Source organism: Protobothrops mucrosquamatus, unplaced genomic scaffold (genome assembly GCF_001527695.2).
Source record: "Protobothrops mucrosquamatus isolate PMUCROS unplaced genomic scaffold, P.Mucros_1.0 scaffold2155, whole genome shotgun sequence".
In the NCBI taxonomy this organism is placed as follows: Eukaryota; Metazoa; Chordata; class Lepidosauria; order Squamata; family Viperidae; genus Protobothrops; species Protobothrops mucrosquamatus.
Window position 1 is genome coordinate 180,804 of NW_015388252.1, and position 17,740 is coordinate 198,543.

General features: G+C 34.9%; 1 protein-coding gene across 1 annotated transcript in view; it reads right to left on the reverse strand.

Moving 5' to 3' along the window:
• Positions 1–17,527, reverse strand: part of KIAA1841 (KIAA1841 ortholog) — a 38,912-nt gene extending 21,385 nt beyond the window's left edge. The window contains exons 1-4 of the mRNA XM_015824191.1: positions 17,378–17,527; positions 7,206–7,392; positions 4,988–5,081; positions 2,368–2,606 (exon numbers count right to left, since the gene is read on the reverse strand). Coding sequence (XP_015679677.1) covers positions 2,368–2,606; positions 4,988–5,081; positions 7,206–7,392; positions 17,378–17,527 — 670 coding nt within the window. The remainder of the gene's footprint in view (positions 1–2,367; positions 2,607–4,987; positions 5,082–7,205; positions 7,393–17,377) is intronic.
• Between the last annotated feature and the right edge of the window lie 213 nt (positions 17,528–17,740).

Genomic DNA, 17,740 nt, shown 5'->3' on the forward strand with positions numbered 1-17,740 from the left:
AAATTGAAAAGTTATTAGATTTACAAATATTGCAAGTAGATTAAAATGAAACTAGTTAAAAATGAAAGGAAACATTGTAAAAGATGTCTTGCTTCAGAAAATCTGCTTTCTATAAAAATGGAATAAGAGAAAGTTTGGAGATTTGTTTTGGGCCCTTTTATCAATTACTTGGCCTTGGATTATTTAGACTTCTCAGTTCTACTTACATTTATATCTAAATAATTACATTGCTTAATAATTTAATGCTAAATAATTATTTGCTTCTTACTAATTTTTATCCTAACATGCTGCCAGAAATAATAGTGTAGGGTTTTACAATTCACATTATTATGACAAAGCAAGCCCCACAATGCTAAGAAACTAAAGAAAGAAAGTAACTATCTCGAACCAAGATTTAGAGTTTAAATCCTGACATTTTAAATGTATTATACAAACACATTCACGTTGTGGAATTTTGAGTTTCAAGCTATTGATCTCTCTTTGTTTGAAGACAAAATTGTCTGTTTTCAGAGAGGAATTGGCTCTCAATATTGAAAGCTGAGTTGAAGAAAAGACCAATTTCAAACTTTGATATATCTAACTTCAGTCCCTTATAAATTAGACCGTATGAAAGCACACTTCAGTTTTTAAAAATGTTTGCATTTTAGATCAGATAATAAAGCTGGATTAAAATCACATTTAAAAACAAAGCAATATTACGGAAAGCCAAATTTTCCCACAAATACCCGTAATTTTCACACTAGCATTGCTAACTTAGTCTATTATTTTCCACCCCAGAAATAAATCCTTCGTGATCTAAAAATAGGTGTGCTTCCCTCTTTATATGGTAAGGAAACGAAAGGAAAGATCTGGTTTTACACTGCATATGGACAATCTTTATGTAGCTGGAACTCTTACAGATGATTATGGTGGTGACAAAGCCTCTGAGAGCCATGGGAGTGTCTTGGTGAGATCATCTAAAGGAGAAGAACTAAAAATGTTTGTTTGTTCTGTTTAAGGAATGAAGGTGGGAACTATTTGTTTGTTTTTGACAAAATGGTTGTTAAGCTTGGAATATATATTAACCTTTTTTTTAAGGTTAGAATGCTGCTCCCCAAAATTTGCAGTGCAATGTTACAAGGAAACCAAGTAAAAATGGGGCCTGTGGACGGCATGTTCCCTTCTACTGCCTACCCCTAGTTTCAATTAAATAAATATGCCTCATTTACTATGCTATATAAACTTTAACATGTGCTATACAGAACATAAGTGAGAACTAATAACTACTTGAACAACATTTTTTAAAAAAAGAAAAAAATGCTAAAGTGCTAAAAATTGTTTAATTAAGTCAGAATCATATAGATGTATTAATACCATGAATTTCAGTGAGGGGAAAGCTGAGTGTACACTTAAATCTTCTACTAATTGCTCCTGGAATTAATCTTGATTGATAGTATCAAGAGCATTCTACCGAATCAAGGAACCACCAAAACCATTTCTACCAGCACTGACAGGGCAAACCACTACCAGTAGTATATAAAAAGAGAGTAAACCCCACCCTCTAACTAGCACTGATGATGGTACCTAGTTTGGTAATGAAATGTCTGCAAGGAAACAATCAAGCTCAGAGCGCACCAAGGACCCCTTGTTACCCTTCCCTACCACTATTTATCTATTTACATAAATACACACACGCATAAGCACACACAAGCAGATATATAGAGATGTGTATATTATATACACATAAACTTTCTCTCTCTCCTCCTAAAATAGGGGAGATATTTTTCATCATTGAGGCTATCATTATCAGTTTTTCACATGCTGTCTTAAAAAAAGGTTATAAGTAATAACCTTTAGAAATCAGACTTTAAAGTAGGGTACTTACAAAGCTCTGTACTGATTTTTAGGAACTTTGATATACTTCATCCCTAAACATTTGCATTAAATCCATGCACTAATTTAGATTAGATTGGAGTAAACCAGAACACATCAAATTCTTACCATATTTCTGGATCAGATACCAAATTTGGTTGGATAGTTTTGGTATACAAAGTCCCAAATAACAGCGCATAAATATTTCTCAAAAGGAAAAGGTGAACTTATGCATGAGAATGAAGGAGGTTAAATGGAAATCCCCAACTTCTTAACTACTATTAACATATTAAGCTGTGTAGCACTTGTACTATGCTCATTTTGTAAGACATGAATCCCATTAAACTTTATATCTTATTTCAGCTTTCCCTGTTTGTATAGATTAGGCTTTCATCATCAAAAGCAGAACAGGAAAGGAAAACGACCTTTCAAAGCCATTTTTTGCAATCTTTTCGTCTGATGTAAGAGTCAGGTTTTCAAAAGAATTGTGGCAAAAATGAATATATTTTCTTTTACCTAAGGTGGGTATTTCATCAACCTCATATTCCTTAGTGTTCCTTTTAACATATCTTATCAACCAGTTAAAGATGTGAACGTCACAGTGAACTGAAATGTCCACTTCTTCCCAGCGTTGGGCATCCATTGATAGATATTCAGCAAAGTACTTCATTTCAGAAATCAATAGATCACGTGGACAAACAAAATCTTCCTTCAGATTTTTTGCTTCATCACACACATGGATCACCATATTTGGCCTTTATTTAAGAGGGAAAAATCATAGGGAGGAATATTATTTTCATTATCTGGAATATTTGAATAATTTGTGAAAATTATTGTTCATGTTTAAATTTAGGTACAATTTTACTGTTACGGAAATATATGTTCTTATGTACACAATAGTTTAAATAATGCTTTCATGAGACAGTAACATAGATTTTCAACTTGTAATGACATTTTAATGCATGAAAAAAGTTAAGGAACACTGAAGTAGGAAAAGGATAATTGAATACTAGAATATATTTGGCTTAGTAGACCATGAGCTGAGTGAATTCCCCATAATTATGGAGATGCGTAAAATACATCATTATTGGGAAACCAATATAGCTTCATTCCATTTCTCCAGAGTAAAATTAAGCAAAGTGAAACATTTATGAACATGCTTAATTTGTTTATAGTCTGTGTGTCTCAAGATACAGTAGCAGATAGTACATGCAAACCTGTTATTTGCATATAAATCTTTTGCCCAAACAGAAATATCTAAATTCAATTCCATTCATTACTAATAGTTCACTGAACTGTTCTTAAGAACTATCGAAGATCCTGTTATGAGCAAAACTTAAACACATTTGGAAAAGTCAGGCAGGATGGACATGCTTGAATCCCATTGGCTTCAAGAAATGCCAGTTGGCGAAGTCAAGAAGATGGGTTTTTTTTTCTGTCATAACCCGCTTTATGTTACATTTTCCCTCCAGAGATCAGAATGGCCCCAACCTTGCTGACTTTTCATAGATCCTTAAAATATGGCTCTATGCCCAGGCCAGGACCCCAAGTGTGCGCAGGGACCTGATTCTTGGTTATTTTAGTAATTATGTTTGATTTATTCTTGGCTGCTATGTATTTTAATTCTTTTCTTATTGTAATTCTTTTTCTTTTCTTTTTTTATTTTAACACCCACAATTACTTGTTGAAAGGGGTGGCCACACAAATTGAATGAATGAATGAATGAATGAATAATTAAATAATTAAATAAATAAATAAATACCAGGTGTGTAGCCTGGATTTTAATTTTCTCCACTACTGGACATATTTTTATGCTATCTATACATTTTCTTCAAAAATTCAAGAGAATATACATCGTTCTTTCTTCAGCCCAATTTTTTTCTCATCACAGCCCAGTAATATTGATTATGACAAAAATATTGTTTGTCTCAAAACCATCCATGGAGCTTTATTGCTGAGTGGGGATTTGAATCTACGTTTCCACAATTCTAATCCAATAGTGTTAACAACTAGCCCAATCTCTATTAGATTCCATTGAATACTTTGATTTCTGAAGGCAAAAAGCACAAGAAATTGTTTCTTTTAGTTCTTTATTAATCACAAAAATGTAATAAATAAAATTACATCTACTAGTAGGTAAAGTTATTGTGTTTATCTACTCTAATTACAATATGATTTTTAAAGAAATTCCTATATACAGAAGTTTCTTTGAAAGCAGAAGAAGAAAAAAAAGGTACTTTTGCGTAGGAAAAAAGATACTCAAAGTTTCATCTTCTATATGCAAATGAATGAAGAAGACATGGCAGACAGTGAATGTTGCTCACACACTGGAACTTTCACTCCTAGCAGAACTCATTTGACTAGAGGGAAAGTTTCCGAGGCTGTTTTACAATCACAATCAATGATAAGGATTTTTTTTCCTAGAGAATTTGTCATAGAACTTCTGAATACTGCAGACCGGTTTTGAAAATTTCCCCTTAGATAAAATCTGTACACAAGCAAGGGAAAAATAGACTTGCTATGAATCTGTTGGCAACTACAGTGCATTGACTCCTTGAGAAAACTGAGTTTTTAAGAGAAAGCTTAGTATGCAAACATTCAAAGATTCACTGAATAAAGATGAAAGAGAAAGCTGGTACTGATACTTTCAAAATTCACTTGTTGAAAAATGACACACAGGAATCCCATAATCCCATTTGCCAAGATGACCCAGAGAAACAGTATTCCTGTCACCCTGGGTTAAACATTTACTTCTCCAATTTTATTCCCAGGCTGCTATAATCTAATACTGTTTTTACTGAACTATAAAACACATTATAATTATGTGAATTATAATTATAAATTATAAATGAAGGGATCTAGAACTAGAATATTTTCAAAACTGAAATTAATTCAATATGCTATGATACTATAATATCTGTAATATTTTTAGATCTGAACATATTTATTTTTCACAAGGAACACATATTTTGAATGTTATTTTCCCTTAGCAAGCCAATGTAATGCTTCCCACAGAAACCCCAATTCCTCCCTCTGAAATTCCACAAAATATAGAGAAATAGTTCAAGTATATAACTATCCAGCAAAAAGACTAAGGTTAATCTAGCTGTTTAAAATGGAACAGCCATCTTCCTACCCTTCAGTTTCATCAGCATTTTCTCCACCTTTAAGTGCAGGGCATTTCTCACTTTCTGAAGAGCAATTCCTTGAGGAAGCTATACTTGACTTTCCTTAAATACAAGTGGGGAGAAAAAGCATTAGGTCATAATGTTGAGGTGTGTTACTTCTCATGTGTGGTAAGCAGTGTTCCATAGTCAAAGGATGATGTGATAGTTATTTAATTTTTAAATGAATACTTATAATGTATTTGCAGAAGAAAAGTTCTTTAAAAAATTAATACAACCCAAGTAGAAAGGAAAAGAGTAAATCTTTTTAATCTCAGAGTGTATTAGCACTTGCAAGAGAGAAGGAAAATCAGCATAACTCTATGTGCCACTATGTAGTACATGTTGTCTACTATGTTTTATGGGAGGGTAAGTGCAAACCTCTTTGTTTCATAGTGCTTACATAAACACACCACTTCGGAACTAGGCATAACATAATAGTTAATGTAATGTGGCAGTTATCTCTGCCCTTATCAAATTCTTCCTTCTTTGCCAATGAACAAAGAAGTACAAATGAACTTTTTTTTTAAAAAAAAAATCCACTGTCATGTGCCTGCGTTTTTCTTATTTAACATAGTGCTTCTAATTCCCAAAAATGATAATACTAAATCTCTGATTATCGACAGGGTAGGTAAGATAGGATCGCTGAAGATTCCTAGTAAGTTATGTACAAAACATATCCCTGAAAAGAACTACACCCAATACCAAGAGGGATAACTCTTTATCTATGTTTTTGTATCACAGATTTGTCTAGATGTTAATATTCTAAATAGATATGTAATCAGGTTTTGGCTGGTAAATTCTAACGTACAGAATCTTTCCTTCTCACTTACTTAAATCAGCAAGTTTTCAGGAGGAAATAAATGATTTTGCCACATAATTCTTATGTAGAATCTTTCTTTTCTCACACTTTTTACTGTCATAACACACAGTGGTTTATACAACATGCTCGAGTTTGTCTCCTTCATACTTGCACCAGCTTTCTCTCACTCATGCTGCTCTTTAGTTGTGCCTTATTTTTCTAGACCTACGCATATGCTATTTGTGTAAGACTTCATCATGAGATATATACATCACCATATTCAATGACAGTATTTTGACATGGTCTCTGAGCACCTAGCACTATCTTGAGTAGCAATGGTACCATTTTCAGTTGCCTTTTCTCAGCCATCCCTGAGAACATCTCAAAGCTTGTCTTCAAACTCTAAACATTGTACTACAGGTAGTAGTCATTTAACTACCATTTCTTTAGCAACTGTTTCAAGTTACAATGGTGTTGAAAAACTGACTTAGGACTGCTCCTTGCACTTAAACCATTGCAGCATTCCTGTGGTCACATGATCATGAACTGGACACCTGGTAACTAGTTCACATGTACAACAGTTGCAGCATCTTGTAGTAACGTGATCATTGTTTGCAATCTTCCCAGACGGCTTCTGACAAGCAGAGTCAGCCAAGCAGAGTGAATGGGGAAACCAGCAAGATATCACCAGTCAGTCTCACGTGATTTCTGAGCAAACAATAAAATTGGGTGTGATCACATGATGCCTTACATAACAACTGCACTGTTTAATGATTAATTTTCCAGTCCTATTGCAGTCCCAAATTGAGGACTATCTGTATATTATACACCTATATGCCTTAAATTCTTGATAGGTTCCTTATATGGTTTATGTGAAACAGCTTTCCTTGGTTTATAGACTATAAATTGATTGGCAACATTCCCGGAAAGCACTATTTTTTAAAAAAGCTGATAAAGAATTACAGCTTGGTTCATACACAGATTTCATAAAGCAAAATAACTTTAGCATATAATAATATATATGGTTTTGTCTAATACATAACAGAAATATGATATACTTTTGAGGACTAATTACTTTAGCTACTTTTAATGGTAGTTACGCAAGAAGTCAATTTTTTTATTTTAAAGCCACAAAATGTTTAGTAGAAAATGGATATACAGTTTAAAAAATCCAACATTAATTTTAAAAATCCATTCTAATTTAATCTGAAAAATGAGTGAACCAACTATTGACAAAAGCTGAACTATATTTTTCTATTATTATTATTATTATTATTATTATTATTATTATTATTATTATTATTATTATTATTATTATTATATATCAACAGGAGAAAAATAACATACATAATTCTATGAACACAACAGCAGAAGTGATTAAAACCTACCATTTAAAGAAATTGCATCATTTTCACAAGAGGGTTCTTGTAACTCATCCTGAGCATCAAGAAGTGATGATTTAATATAACCAGCTAGTGTTTCTACAGGTTTCAAACCACTAGCCATTAGTGGATTGAACTGGTTATCTACTGGAGAACTTCCATTGCTTTTCAGCTCATCAAACCTTTTTGCACACTGTCAAAATATAATAGAGAAAAGTATATTTAGTTACACATCTTGCCTTACCTAGGATTCTGAGAGCTGACCAATAATTAATAACATAATAGAAATCCTCCTGAACCAGGCCGAGATCCATCCTATTTTTTTCTCACAACCAGATGCTTCTGAAGAAATGGAGAAAAATCCCTTTCCTGTTATTGTTTACTCTAACTAGTAGTTAGAGCACAGTTGTCCAACCTTTTGACTTGACTTGAGTGAAGAAGAATTGTCTTGGACCGCATATAATATATATAATATAGTTAATGTCTATAAACAACAAGCTTCCTTTTAAAAAAAATATTTTCTACTATCTGCTGTCCAGGGCTACATGTGGCCCATGGACCACAGGTCGGACATGCCCGATATAGAGAGACTCAACTTAGATATAACAAAATCTTCAAGGAAAAAAAAAACAGTTCATAATTTTTTCAATGAATTTATTCAATCCCCTTTTAAATGTATATAAATTAGTGTGATTCATCTTGTGGCAAAGAATTTTATAGGTTAAGTATCCTAAGGCAAAAAAAAAAAACTTTTTTTCCCCCCGGTCCAATTCTCCTTTCAATAAACTTTATTAGATAATTTCTGCCCTTAATATTTTGAGAGCGGAAGAAATTTTTTATATACTCAATTATCCTTCTTTTTTAAATTGATTTTTATAAAATAAGTTTTTGGCAAAGTAAAAACAATACAAATTTAAAGAAAAAAGAAAAAAAAGAAAAAAAAGTGACAAATAGAAATTTTTAAAAAAGAGAAAAAAAGATGTACCTGCCAATCTTCTTTATAGCATTTATACTCTATCTTCTTTTTACACTTATTCCATGGCTTCCTTTTTCCATATTCTACCCTTTTTAATCATCAAGCCCATACATTATGTACTTCTTCAACTGCCTGTATTTTAAGCTAAAGGACCAATTATTTGGTTTTTTTCCTAAAGATGTTTAAGCCCTCTGATCATTCTACTTTTCTTCTTCTGAAATTTTTCCTATTTACAACATGGATAGTTTAGTGTCCTAAGGATATGTTGTAGGAAATTTACATTTTTATAGCTGCTGCACATTGAATCAAGATCACTGACCTACCCGTTAAGGCCATAAGTTCTTTTTTCTGAATGGTTGCAGACAGCTTAGGTTCCATCAGTGTACATATTATGCACCTGGACTGAGAAGTTGCCCTAACAATCACTTTATACTTACATGAATTAAATTTGTTGTTTGCTTGCCCATTTTAAAGACTTCCTTTTGGAGTTCTTCACAATCACTTTTGTTTTTAATCGCCCAGAATAGATTGTTTTGTATCACCTGCAAACTTGGCTAGCTTACTATTTTCCCTTAAATTAAGATCATTTATGAATAAATTGAAAAGCTCCCATCATAACAAAGATCCTTAAAAGTCTTTATTTCTTACTTTACTCTACTACTTTTTTGTTGTTTAGCAAGTTAAAATTCATAATAGGATAGTATCTGATATTTTATTTCTACTAGGTTTACTCAAAAGTATTCCATAATTTTGTCAAAAGCTTCTTGAAAATTGGCTATCAAATACTGACTGGGACATCTCCTTCCACATGACTTTTTGCGTTTTCCAAAATCCCCATTTATATAAAGGTAATCCTCAACTTACAACCATTCATTTAGTAACCATTTGAAGTTACAACAGCACTGAAAAAGTGACTTATGATTGTTTTTCACATTTATGACTGTTGAAGCCTTCTCGTGGCCATGTGATCAAAATTTGGTTGCTTGGCAATTGGCCTGTATTTAGGACAGTCATGTGATCATCATTTGTAATCTTTCCAGCTGGCTTCTCACAAGTAAAGTCAATGGGGGAAGGCAGATTTGCTTAATGATCGCATGTTTCGCTTAACAATTGCAGTGATTTGCTTAACAATTGTGGCAAAAAAGGTCATAAAATGAGGTGCAACTCACTTAACTACCTCACTTAGCTGATATTTACAACCAATTCCATAATGGATACACATAATATCAGACCATGGTCATTACTTAAGAATAAATCTAGAGTTATCTCCCTTCTGGTCAGTTCTAAGACCATCTTTTCTAAGGTACAGCCATATAGGCATCCAGAAACCTGGAGGTTTTGTTCTAGCTTGAACATGAATGAACCCAGTTTATGTAAATGTAACTGAACTCTCCCATTATCACAACAATTTCCCTTTCATGCTTTCCCAATTAGTATCACAAACTCAGCATATCCCTAGACTTTTCCTTTGTTCATGGCAACATAGGGCATGTATATTTCAGGTGGGGAAATTGTCCCCCACCAAATGTTGCTGCACTACATCTGTAGCAATCCTGTCCCGCCCTGGTTACTGATTCTGGGAATTACAGTCAGCAGCATTCAGAAAGTCACAGTGTGCCCATTGTTAATCCTGGTCAATAACCATTTTTGGATCTTATTTGGTGAGCTGAAGAGGAGGTTTGAGTTTGGTATGGTGTTTTTGTCAGCTTTTGTTGTTCCAATGAATGGAAAGTCCACAGCTTTCAAAAGGACTTATCAATGTGGAAAAAACTACAGCTTTCTTTGCTGGGTCGTATAGCGGCCATCAAAATGAACATTTTGCCTAAGTTTTTTTTCTATTTCAGATGATACCTATCTTAAAAAATGAACTTAACTTGAAAGAATGGCAAAGAGATTTGAATCGTTTTATTTGGGAAGGCAAGAAGGCGAGAGTTAAATTTAAGATTATTCAAGATACCAGAGAACGTGGAGGACTTAAAGTACCAAATCTGACACTTTATTATGATTCTTGTGCATTAACGTGGATGACNCTTTGACTATGTTCTATTGCTTGTGCTTCCATAATGTTGAATTCCAATATTGCATGATCACTACCTCCCAAGGTTCCTGTGGCTTCAACACTTTCTATCATTTCATCTCTGTTAGTGAGAATTAAATCCAAAATGGCTAATCCCCTAGTTCCCTTCTCTACTTTTTGGGAGACAAAGTTGTCTGCTAGGTTTGTCAGGAGAGAGAGAGACTCAACTTAGATATAACAAAATCTTCAAGGAAAAAAAAACAGTTCATAATTTTTTCAATGAATTTATTCAATCCCCTTTTAAATGTATATAAATTAGTGTGATTCATCTTGTGGCAAAGAATTTTATAGGTTAAGTATCCTAAGGCAAAAAAAATAATACTTTTTCCCCCCCCCCCCGGTCCAATTCTCCTTTCAATAAACTTTATTAGATAATTTCTGCCCTTAATATTTTGAGAGAGGAAGAAATTTTTTATATACTCAATTATCCTTCTTTTTTAAATTGATTTTTATAAAATAAGTTTTTAGCAAAGTAAAAACAATACAAATTTAAAGAAAAAAGAAAAAAAAGAAAAAAAAGTGACAAATAGAAATTTTTAAAAAAGAGAAAAAAAGATGTACCTGCCAATTTTCTTTATAGCATGTATACTCTATCCTCTCTTTACACTTATTCCATGGCTTCCTTTTTTCCATATTCTACCCTTTTTAATCATCAAGCCCATACATTATGTACTTCTTCAACTGCCTGTATTTTAAGCTAAAGGCCCAATTATTTGGTTTTTTTCTCCTAAAGATGTTTAAGCCCTCTGATCATTCTACTTTTCTTCTTCTGAAATTTTTCCTATTTACAACATGGATAGTTTAGTGTCCTAAGGATATGTTGTAGGAAATTTACATTTTTATAGCTGCTGCACATTGAATCAAGATCACTGACCTACCCGTTAAGGCCATAAGTTCTTTTTTCTGAATGGTTGCAGACAGCTTAGGTTCCATCAGTGTACATATTATGCACCTGGACTGAGAGGTTGCCCTAACAATCACTTTATACTTACATGAATTAAATTTGTCGTTTGCTTGTCCATTTTAAAGACTTCCTTTTGGAGTTCTTCACAATCACTTTTGTTTTTAATCGCCCAGAATAGATTGTTTTGTATCACCTGCAAACTTGGCTAGCTTACTATTTTCCCCTAAATTAAGATCATTTATGAATAAATTGAAAAGCTCCCATCATAACAAAGATCCTTAAAAGTCTTTATTTCTTACTTTACTCTACTACTTTTTTGTTGTTTAGCAAGTTAAAATTCATAATAGGATAGTATCTGATATTTTATTTCTACTAAGTTTACTTAAAAGTATTCCATAATTTTGTCAAAAGCTTCTTGAAAGTTGGCTATCAAATACTGACTGGGACATCTCCTTCCACATGACTTTTTGCGTTTTCCAAAATCCCCATTTATATAAAGGTAATCCTCAACTTACAACCATTCATTTAGTAATCATTTGAAGTTACAACAGCACTGAAAAAAGTGACTTATGATTGTTTTTCACATTTATGACTGTTGAAGCCTTCTCGTGGCCATGTGATCAAAATTTGGTTGCTTGGCAATTGGCCTGTATTTAGGACAGTCATGTGATCATCATTTGTAATCTTTCCAGCTGGCTTCTCACAAGTAAAGTCAACGGGGGAAGGCAGATTTGCTTAATGATCACATGTTTCGCTTAACAATTGCAGTGATTTGCTTAACAATTGTGGCAAAAAAGGTCATAAAATGAGGTGCAACTCACTTAACTGCCTCACTTAGCTGATATTTACAACCAATTCCATAATGGATACACATAATATCAAACCATGGTCATTACTTAAGAATAAATCTAGAGTTATCTCCCTTCTGGTCAGTTCTAAGACCATCTTTTCTAAGGTACAGCCATATAGGCATCCAGAAACCTGGAGGTTTTGTTCTAGCTTGAACATGAATGAACCCAGTTTATGTAAATGTAACTGAACTCTCCCATTATCACAACAATTTCCCTTTCATGCCTTCCCAATTAGTATCACAAACTCAGCATATCCCTAGTCTTTTCCTTTGTTCATGGCAACATAGGGCATGTATATTTCAGGTGGGGAAATTGTCCCCCACCAAATGTTGCTGCACTACATCTGTAGCAATCCTGTCCCGCCCTGGTTACTGATTCTGGGAATTGCAGTCAGCAGCATTCAGAAAGTCACAGTGTGCCCATTGTTAATCCTGGTCAATAACCATTTTTGGATCTTATTTGGTGAGCTGAAGAGGAGGTTTGAGTTTGGTATGGTGTTTTTGTCAGCTTTTGTTGTTCCAATGAATGGAAAGTCCACAGCTTTCATTACCATTGTCTGGAAGACAAGGGGTGGTACTATTGTACTTACAGACCCTTGGAACACCCCTGGGACTTTCAGCTGCCTGGAGGACTTACAGAGAGGTGCTGGAAGAAACTTACCTAGGGTGGAGTGAGACCCAACAGTAATGGCAAGATGCGAGAACTATGGAATCAATGAGGCTGAAGCTATGGCCCTGCAGTAGCCAAAAATGTGATCTATCAACAGTAGTCAGAAATCAGTCTGGGTGTGGCTCTGGACTGCAGAGGTGCTGCAAAGAGCGGCTAGAACTTGATTGCTGGATTGGATGGAATTGGAGCTTTGTCTTTAGAAAGCTGCTGAGTGCCTGAGAGTAGGTACCTCAGGTAGGACTGGAGTGCTGCTTTCATGTCCTGGCTTCAGTGAAGGGAATAAATTACCCATACAAGAGGTAGGCAAAATACGGGTCTGATCAGGTTCTTGGAGAAAAAGTTTTCAGAGATGCTGGGGGGAAACACACACTGTGGAAAGAGTTTGGTAAAAAAAACTGCAGTGATGGGGAAATGAGGGGATGAGCAAGAGGTTTTGCCCATCAGAGGAAAGGCTTTGCTCAATTCTACAAACAGAAATTCTTCTGAGGGAAATGTGTGAGTGACCTATGTAGCATACAACTGATCTCTCAGCTAGGGCCCCATTCATAAGTGATAAGAGTTGGACACCCCCTCCCCACCCCAACGAGGGAATGACTTGGCAAACACAGGAAAAAACCCAAGACCATGAGCTAACCTGATCCAGCAANAACACCTTTTAGGCAGGATTAAGAAGGAGATTTACCCAACAATAGTCACTGACCAGCAAATCAGGGAAAACAGATTTGAACTCACCAATCAGAAATGACAATTTTGGAAACCACGAAAGGGTATAAGAACTCATGTCTGAAGACCATTCTGTCTAGCTAGCCGGGGATTCATGCTGAATTGTCACTCAACTTTAATCTCTGTAATTAAACCTCTCTTTCCAGTAGCTGGTTTCATGTTCTATTTGTCCTCCTCTGCGCTGTTAAGAAGAATCCCGGCTGGAAGAGCCTGGACGGGGGAGTTCCTCCCAACATAAGCCATAACGGAAATTTGAAAAGCTACATTTAAGCAATTTTGTATTATAGTTTATTATGACTGAAATTACCATGATTAGGATGTAGCAATTTGTTAAATCAGGAAAATATATAAACTGTGATTAAGACAATAACTAGTATACAGAATATGCTAAGACAGCAAAACTAACATGAAACATTATTCTAGAACATCACTTTGCCAACAATTCAAAGTATAAAATCTGAAAATATACATTCAGGGCAAGTTAACTTCAGGGCAAGTTACCACAACAGATAACATGCCATAACATCCTGACTTTTCCAAAGGCTTGAACATCCATAAAAGTAGTCCTCGACATATGGTCGTAATTGAGCCTACAATTACAATTGTAAGTTGTTATGGTTGTAAGTCAAGGCATCAGGTGATGTGAATTTTATGACATTTGTGTGGTTGTCATTAGGTGAATGCCATGATCATTAAGTAAATCTATTTTCTCCAATGGGTTTTTTTTTTGCAGTAAATTGGAAGTGCTGGAAACTAGAAAAAGTATCACAAATTATGGTCACATGACCCCCCCTTGCAAATATCTGAAAAGGTGGACCAATCACCAAGTGTCCAAAATGTGATCACATGACTGTGGAACATATGATGGTAATTGTAACTCTGAAAATGGTTGTAAATAGCTCTGGTGAGGTTTGTCATAACTTTGAAAGGTTGGTAAGGAATTGGTCATAAGTCAAAGACTACTTGTACATACATAACATTTCCATCATATCATAATCTAGTCAGACTCTTGAAAACTTACAAATAAAACAAAACATCAAAAACAGCAACAAAATATAACTCCAAAAAACATACAACCCATCTATTGTAAGGAAGTTGATACTGTAGAACATGTGTGTCAAACTCGTCATGTCGCATGACATGTCGCAACGTATCGTGACTTTTTTTGCATTGCCGGAGCTGGGGTGGGCATGGCCTCTGCATGATGCAACTGGCCTGTGGGCTGGCAGTTTGACACCCCTGCTGTAGAATGATCAGGATGGACAATTAGATTGAATCGACACAGCCAATGAATACCTCAAATTTGAATATACAGGCTTTATCTCCAGTATTGCAAGGTACTCATTGGTCCCTTTATTTCAGTCAAAGTCACTGGCAGTGAGATGGCTCTTCAATTTAATTAAAAATAATTGCAACTGCAATAATCTTATATAGTATTGAGAAGCTACAACATAATATAAATGATATCAGTACTAAATGGTATCTGGCCCAAATTTTGAAGAATGATTTGAATCTTGTGCTTCTCTTTGTAATTCTAGATACTGTATATTTTAATAATCAGTCACTCCTCCTTTCTCCTGTTACATATTTATTTATTTCCCTACATTTGAGAATTTGGGTTGAGTTATGGACTGGGCTAATACTGGACATAGTATTAAGCCATGATTTGTTTATTAGACATATTGGTTGAGCTCATCCTAACATTAAGCCATAAACTATGTTTTAAAAATCACAACAGCTAGATATATGTCAGGTTAAACCACCAATAAACAAGACACATTATAGCATAACATGATTTTGAGCTCAACCAAATTATAGGAATAGGATAGCAAGGAAAAATGGGTCCTACCGCAAGTTTTTTCCTTAGCACAGTAAAATTGAACAGCAATACCTGATATGAGAAACAGAAAGATAAACCTCTACATATCATTTAGTTTTTCACAGCATTTATGTCCAAGGGAAGGTGGGTCATATATGTGCATATAGATGTATTGGTGTGCACGTGTGCATGTATGTGAGTACATCTACAGTATATAGTTTTAAAACTCTCATTTCAAGATATTTAACTAGGTGAAACAGGGCATCATAGGACCACAGTTTTTGAATTAAGCTATCTCAAATTGGCTAACTCACAGAATGTGTCCAAAATCTAGGACCTATAACCCCAGGGGAATGAAATTTGGGGAAATAATAATAATAATAATGATAATAGAGTTGGAAGGGACCTTGGAGGTCTTCTGGTCAACCTCCTGCTCAAGCAGGTTGAGGCAGGTTGTTCCACTGATTAATTGTTCAAACTGTCAGGAAATTTCTCCTTAGTTCTAGGTTGGTTCTCTTCTTGATTAATTTCCATCCATTGCTTCTTGTCCTGCCTTCAGGTGCTTTGAAGAATAGCTTGACTCCCTCTTCTTTGGAGCAACCCCTGAGATATTGGAACACTGCTATCATGTCATACCTAGTCCTTCTCTTCATTAAACTAGACATACCCAATTCCAACAACCGTTCTTTATATATTTTAGCCTCCAGTCCTCTGATCATCTTTGTTGCTCTTCTCTGTATTCTTTCTAGAATCTCAACATTTTTTTTACATCGTGGTAATCAAAACTGGATGCAGTATTCCAAGTGTGGCCTTACCAAGGCATTGTAAAGTGGTATTAACACTTCACGTGATCTTGATTCTATCCCTGTGTTAATGCAGCCTAGCAGCTTCCAAAAAAGCTGTGTTGGGTTTTTTGGCAGCTGCAGCACACTGATGGTTCATATTTAAGTGATTGTCCACCAGGACTCCAAGATCCTATTGTGGCTGCTTTAGTGCTACTGGCTGCTCTGTGTTGCTGACTGCTGCTATAGTCATGTGATCTTTTTTTTCAACATTCTGTGAAAGTTTCCCAGCCAGTCTCACAATCCCTTGTTCTCTCTTCCCACCCAGCAATACACACTTACCTGCCCTGATGGTGGGGGGAAGGAAGGAAGGAAGGAAGGAAGGAGGGAGGGAGGGAGGGAGGGAGAGAGGGAGATTTTTAATGTTCCCTGCCAGATTCCTACAAGAAAACTCAATGGGGATGTCAAGAGGAAATCAGACGTTGTTCCTGCTTCCACTGATTTTCCTTACCCTTAGTCATTCTGCTCCAATCTTAGTTTTACGTTTATATATTTATATTTATTTGTACAAGTAGTCCTCAGCTTACGACCACAATGGAACCCAAAATTTCTGTTGTTAAGTGAGACATTTGTTGTGAGTTTTATGACTCATTTTATGACCTTCCTTGCCACCGTTGTTAAGTGAATCATTGCAGTTGATAAGTTAGTAACCTTGTTAAATAAATCTAGTTTCCCCATTACTTTGCTTGTCAGAAGGTCACAAAAGGTGATCACATGACCTTGGGACACAGCAACAGTCATAAATAAGAGCCAGTTGCCAAGTATTTTAATTTTGATCACATGACTATGGGGGTGCTGCAAAGGTCATAACTGTGAAAAACGGTAATAAGTCACTTTTTTCAGTGCCACTGTAACTTTGAATGGTCACTAAATGAACTATTGTAAGACAAGAACTACCTGTATTTGAATGAAGACACTATTAAGGTGACAAGAGGCTTGTGCATAGAAGTTCAGCTTCACTGTAGTTTTGATTTAATCTGCTATCTTTGTTTCTAATGTAAATCACTGTATACTTCTATGAGCTGAAAAAGATGTACAATATTAATAAAATTTGTATAGCCACCCATCTTACAAAAAGCAGCTCTTGATATTAAACATACACTGAACTGCAAAAAGTAAATATTTTTCCTCTCTTGTCTGAAACTGAAGTTCCAGAAGCAGTTGTTAAAATATTGCTTGTATTGGAGAATTTAAGTTCAAGCACTGAATTTATAACAGACCTGTGATATGCATAGAGACTAGTAAGCAACATTTCCAACTTGAACTTCCTTAAAAATATTTTTTCTGCTAAAGTTAGGAGAAGAAAAAGAAGCCTACCTCTTTGGATGAATACCCTGGAACCAATCTTGCCACATTTTCCCAGTTGACAGGCTGAGGAACTCCAAGTAAAGAACAAAGAATCATATCCAAAACCATTTGATTATTGTCGTGTGGGACATTATTATTTTCTATATATCCACGGTTCATTTTTTTTGGCACTGGAAAAAGACATGAAAATTTAAAAATTCTCATACAGTTTAAAGAATTTTGGTTTGCCTAATTATATAATAGCTGTTATGTAATCTATAAGGAAAGAGAAGCTTTCTTCGGATAAATATGCGCCCAAAACTAATTAACTATTTATTGTATTGTTGCCAACATGGGAGCACAGAATCATCAGTACCATCTTGGAGTGCTGAG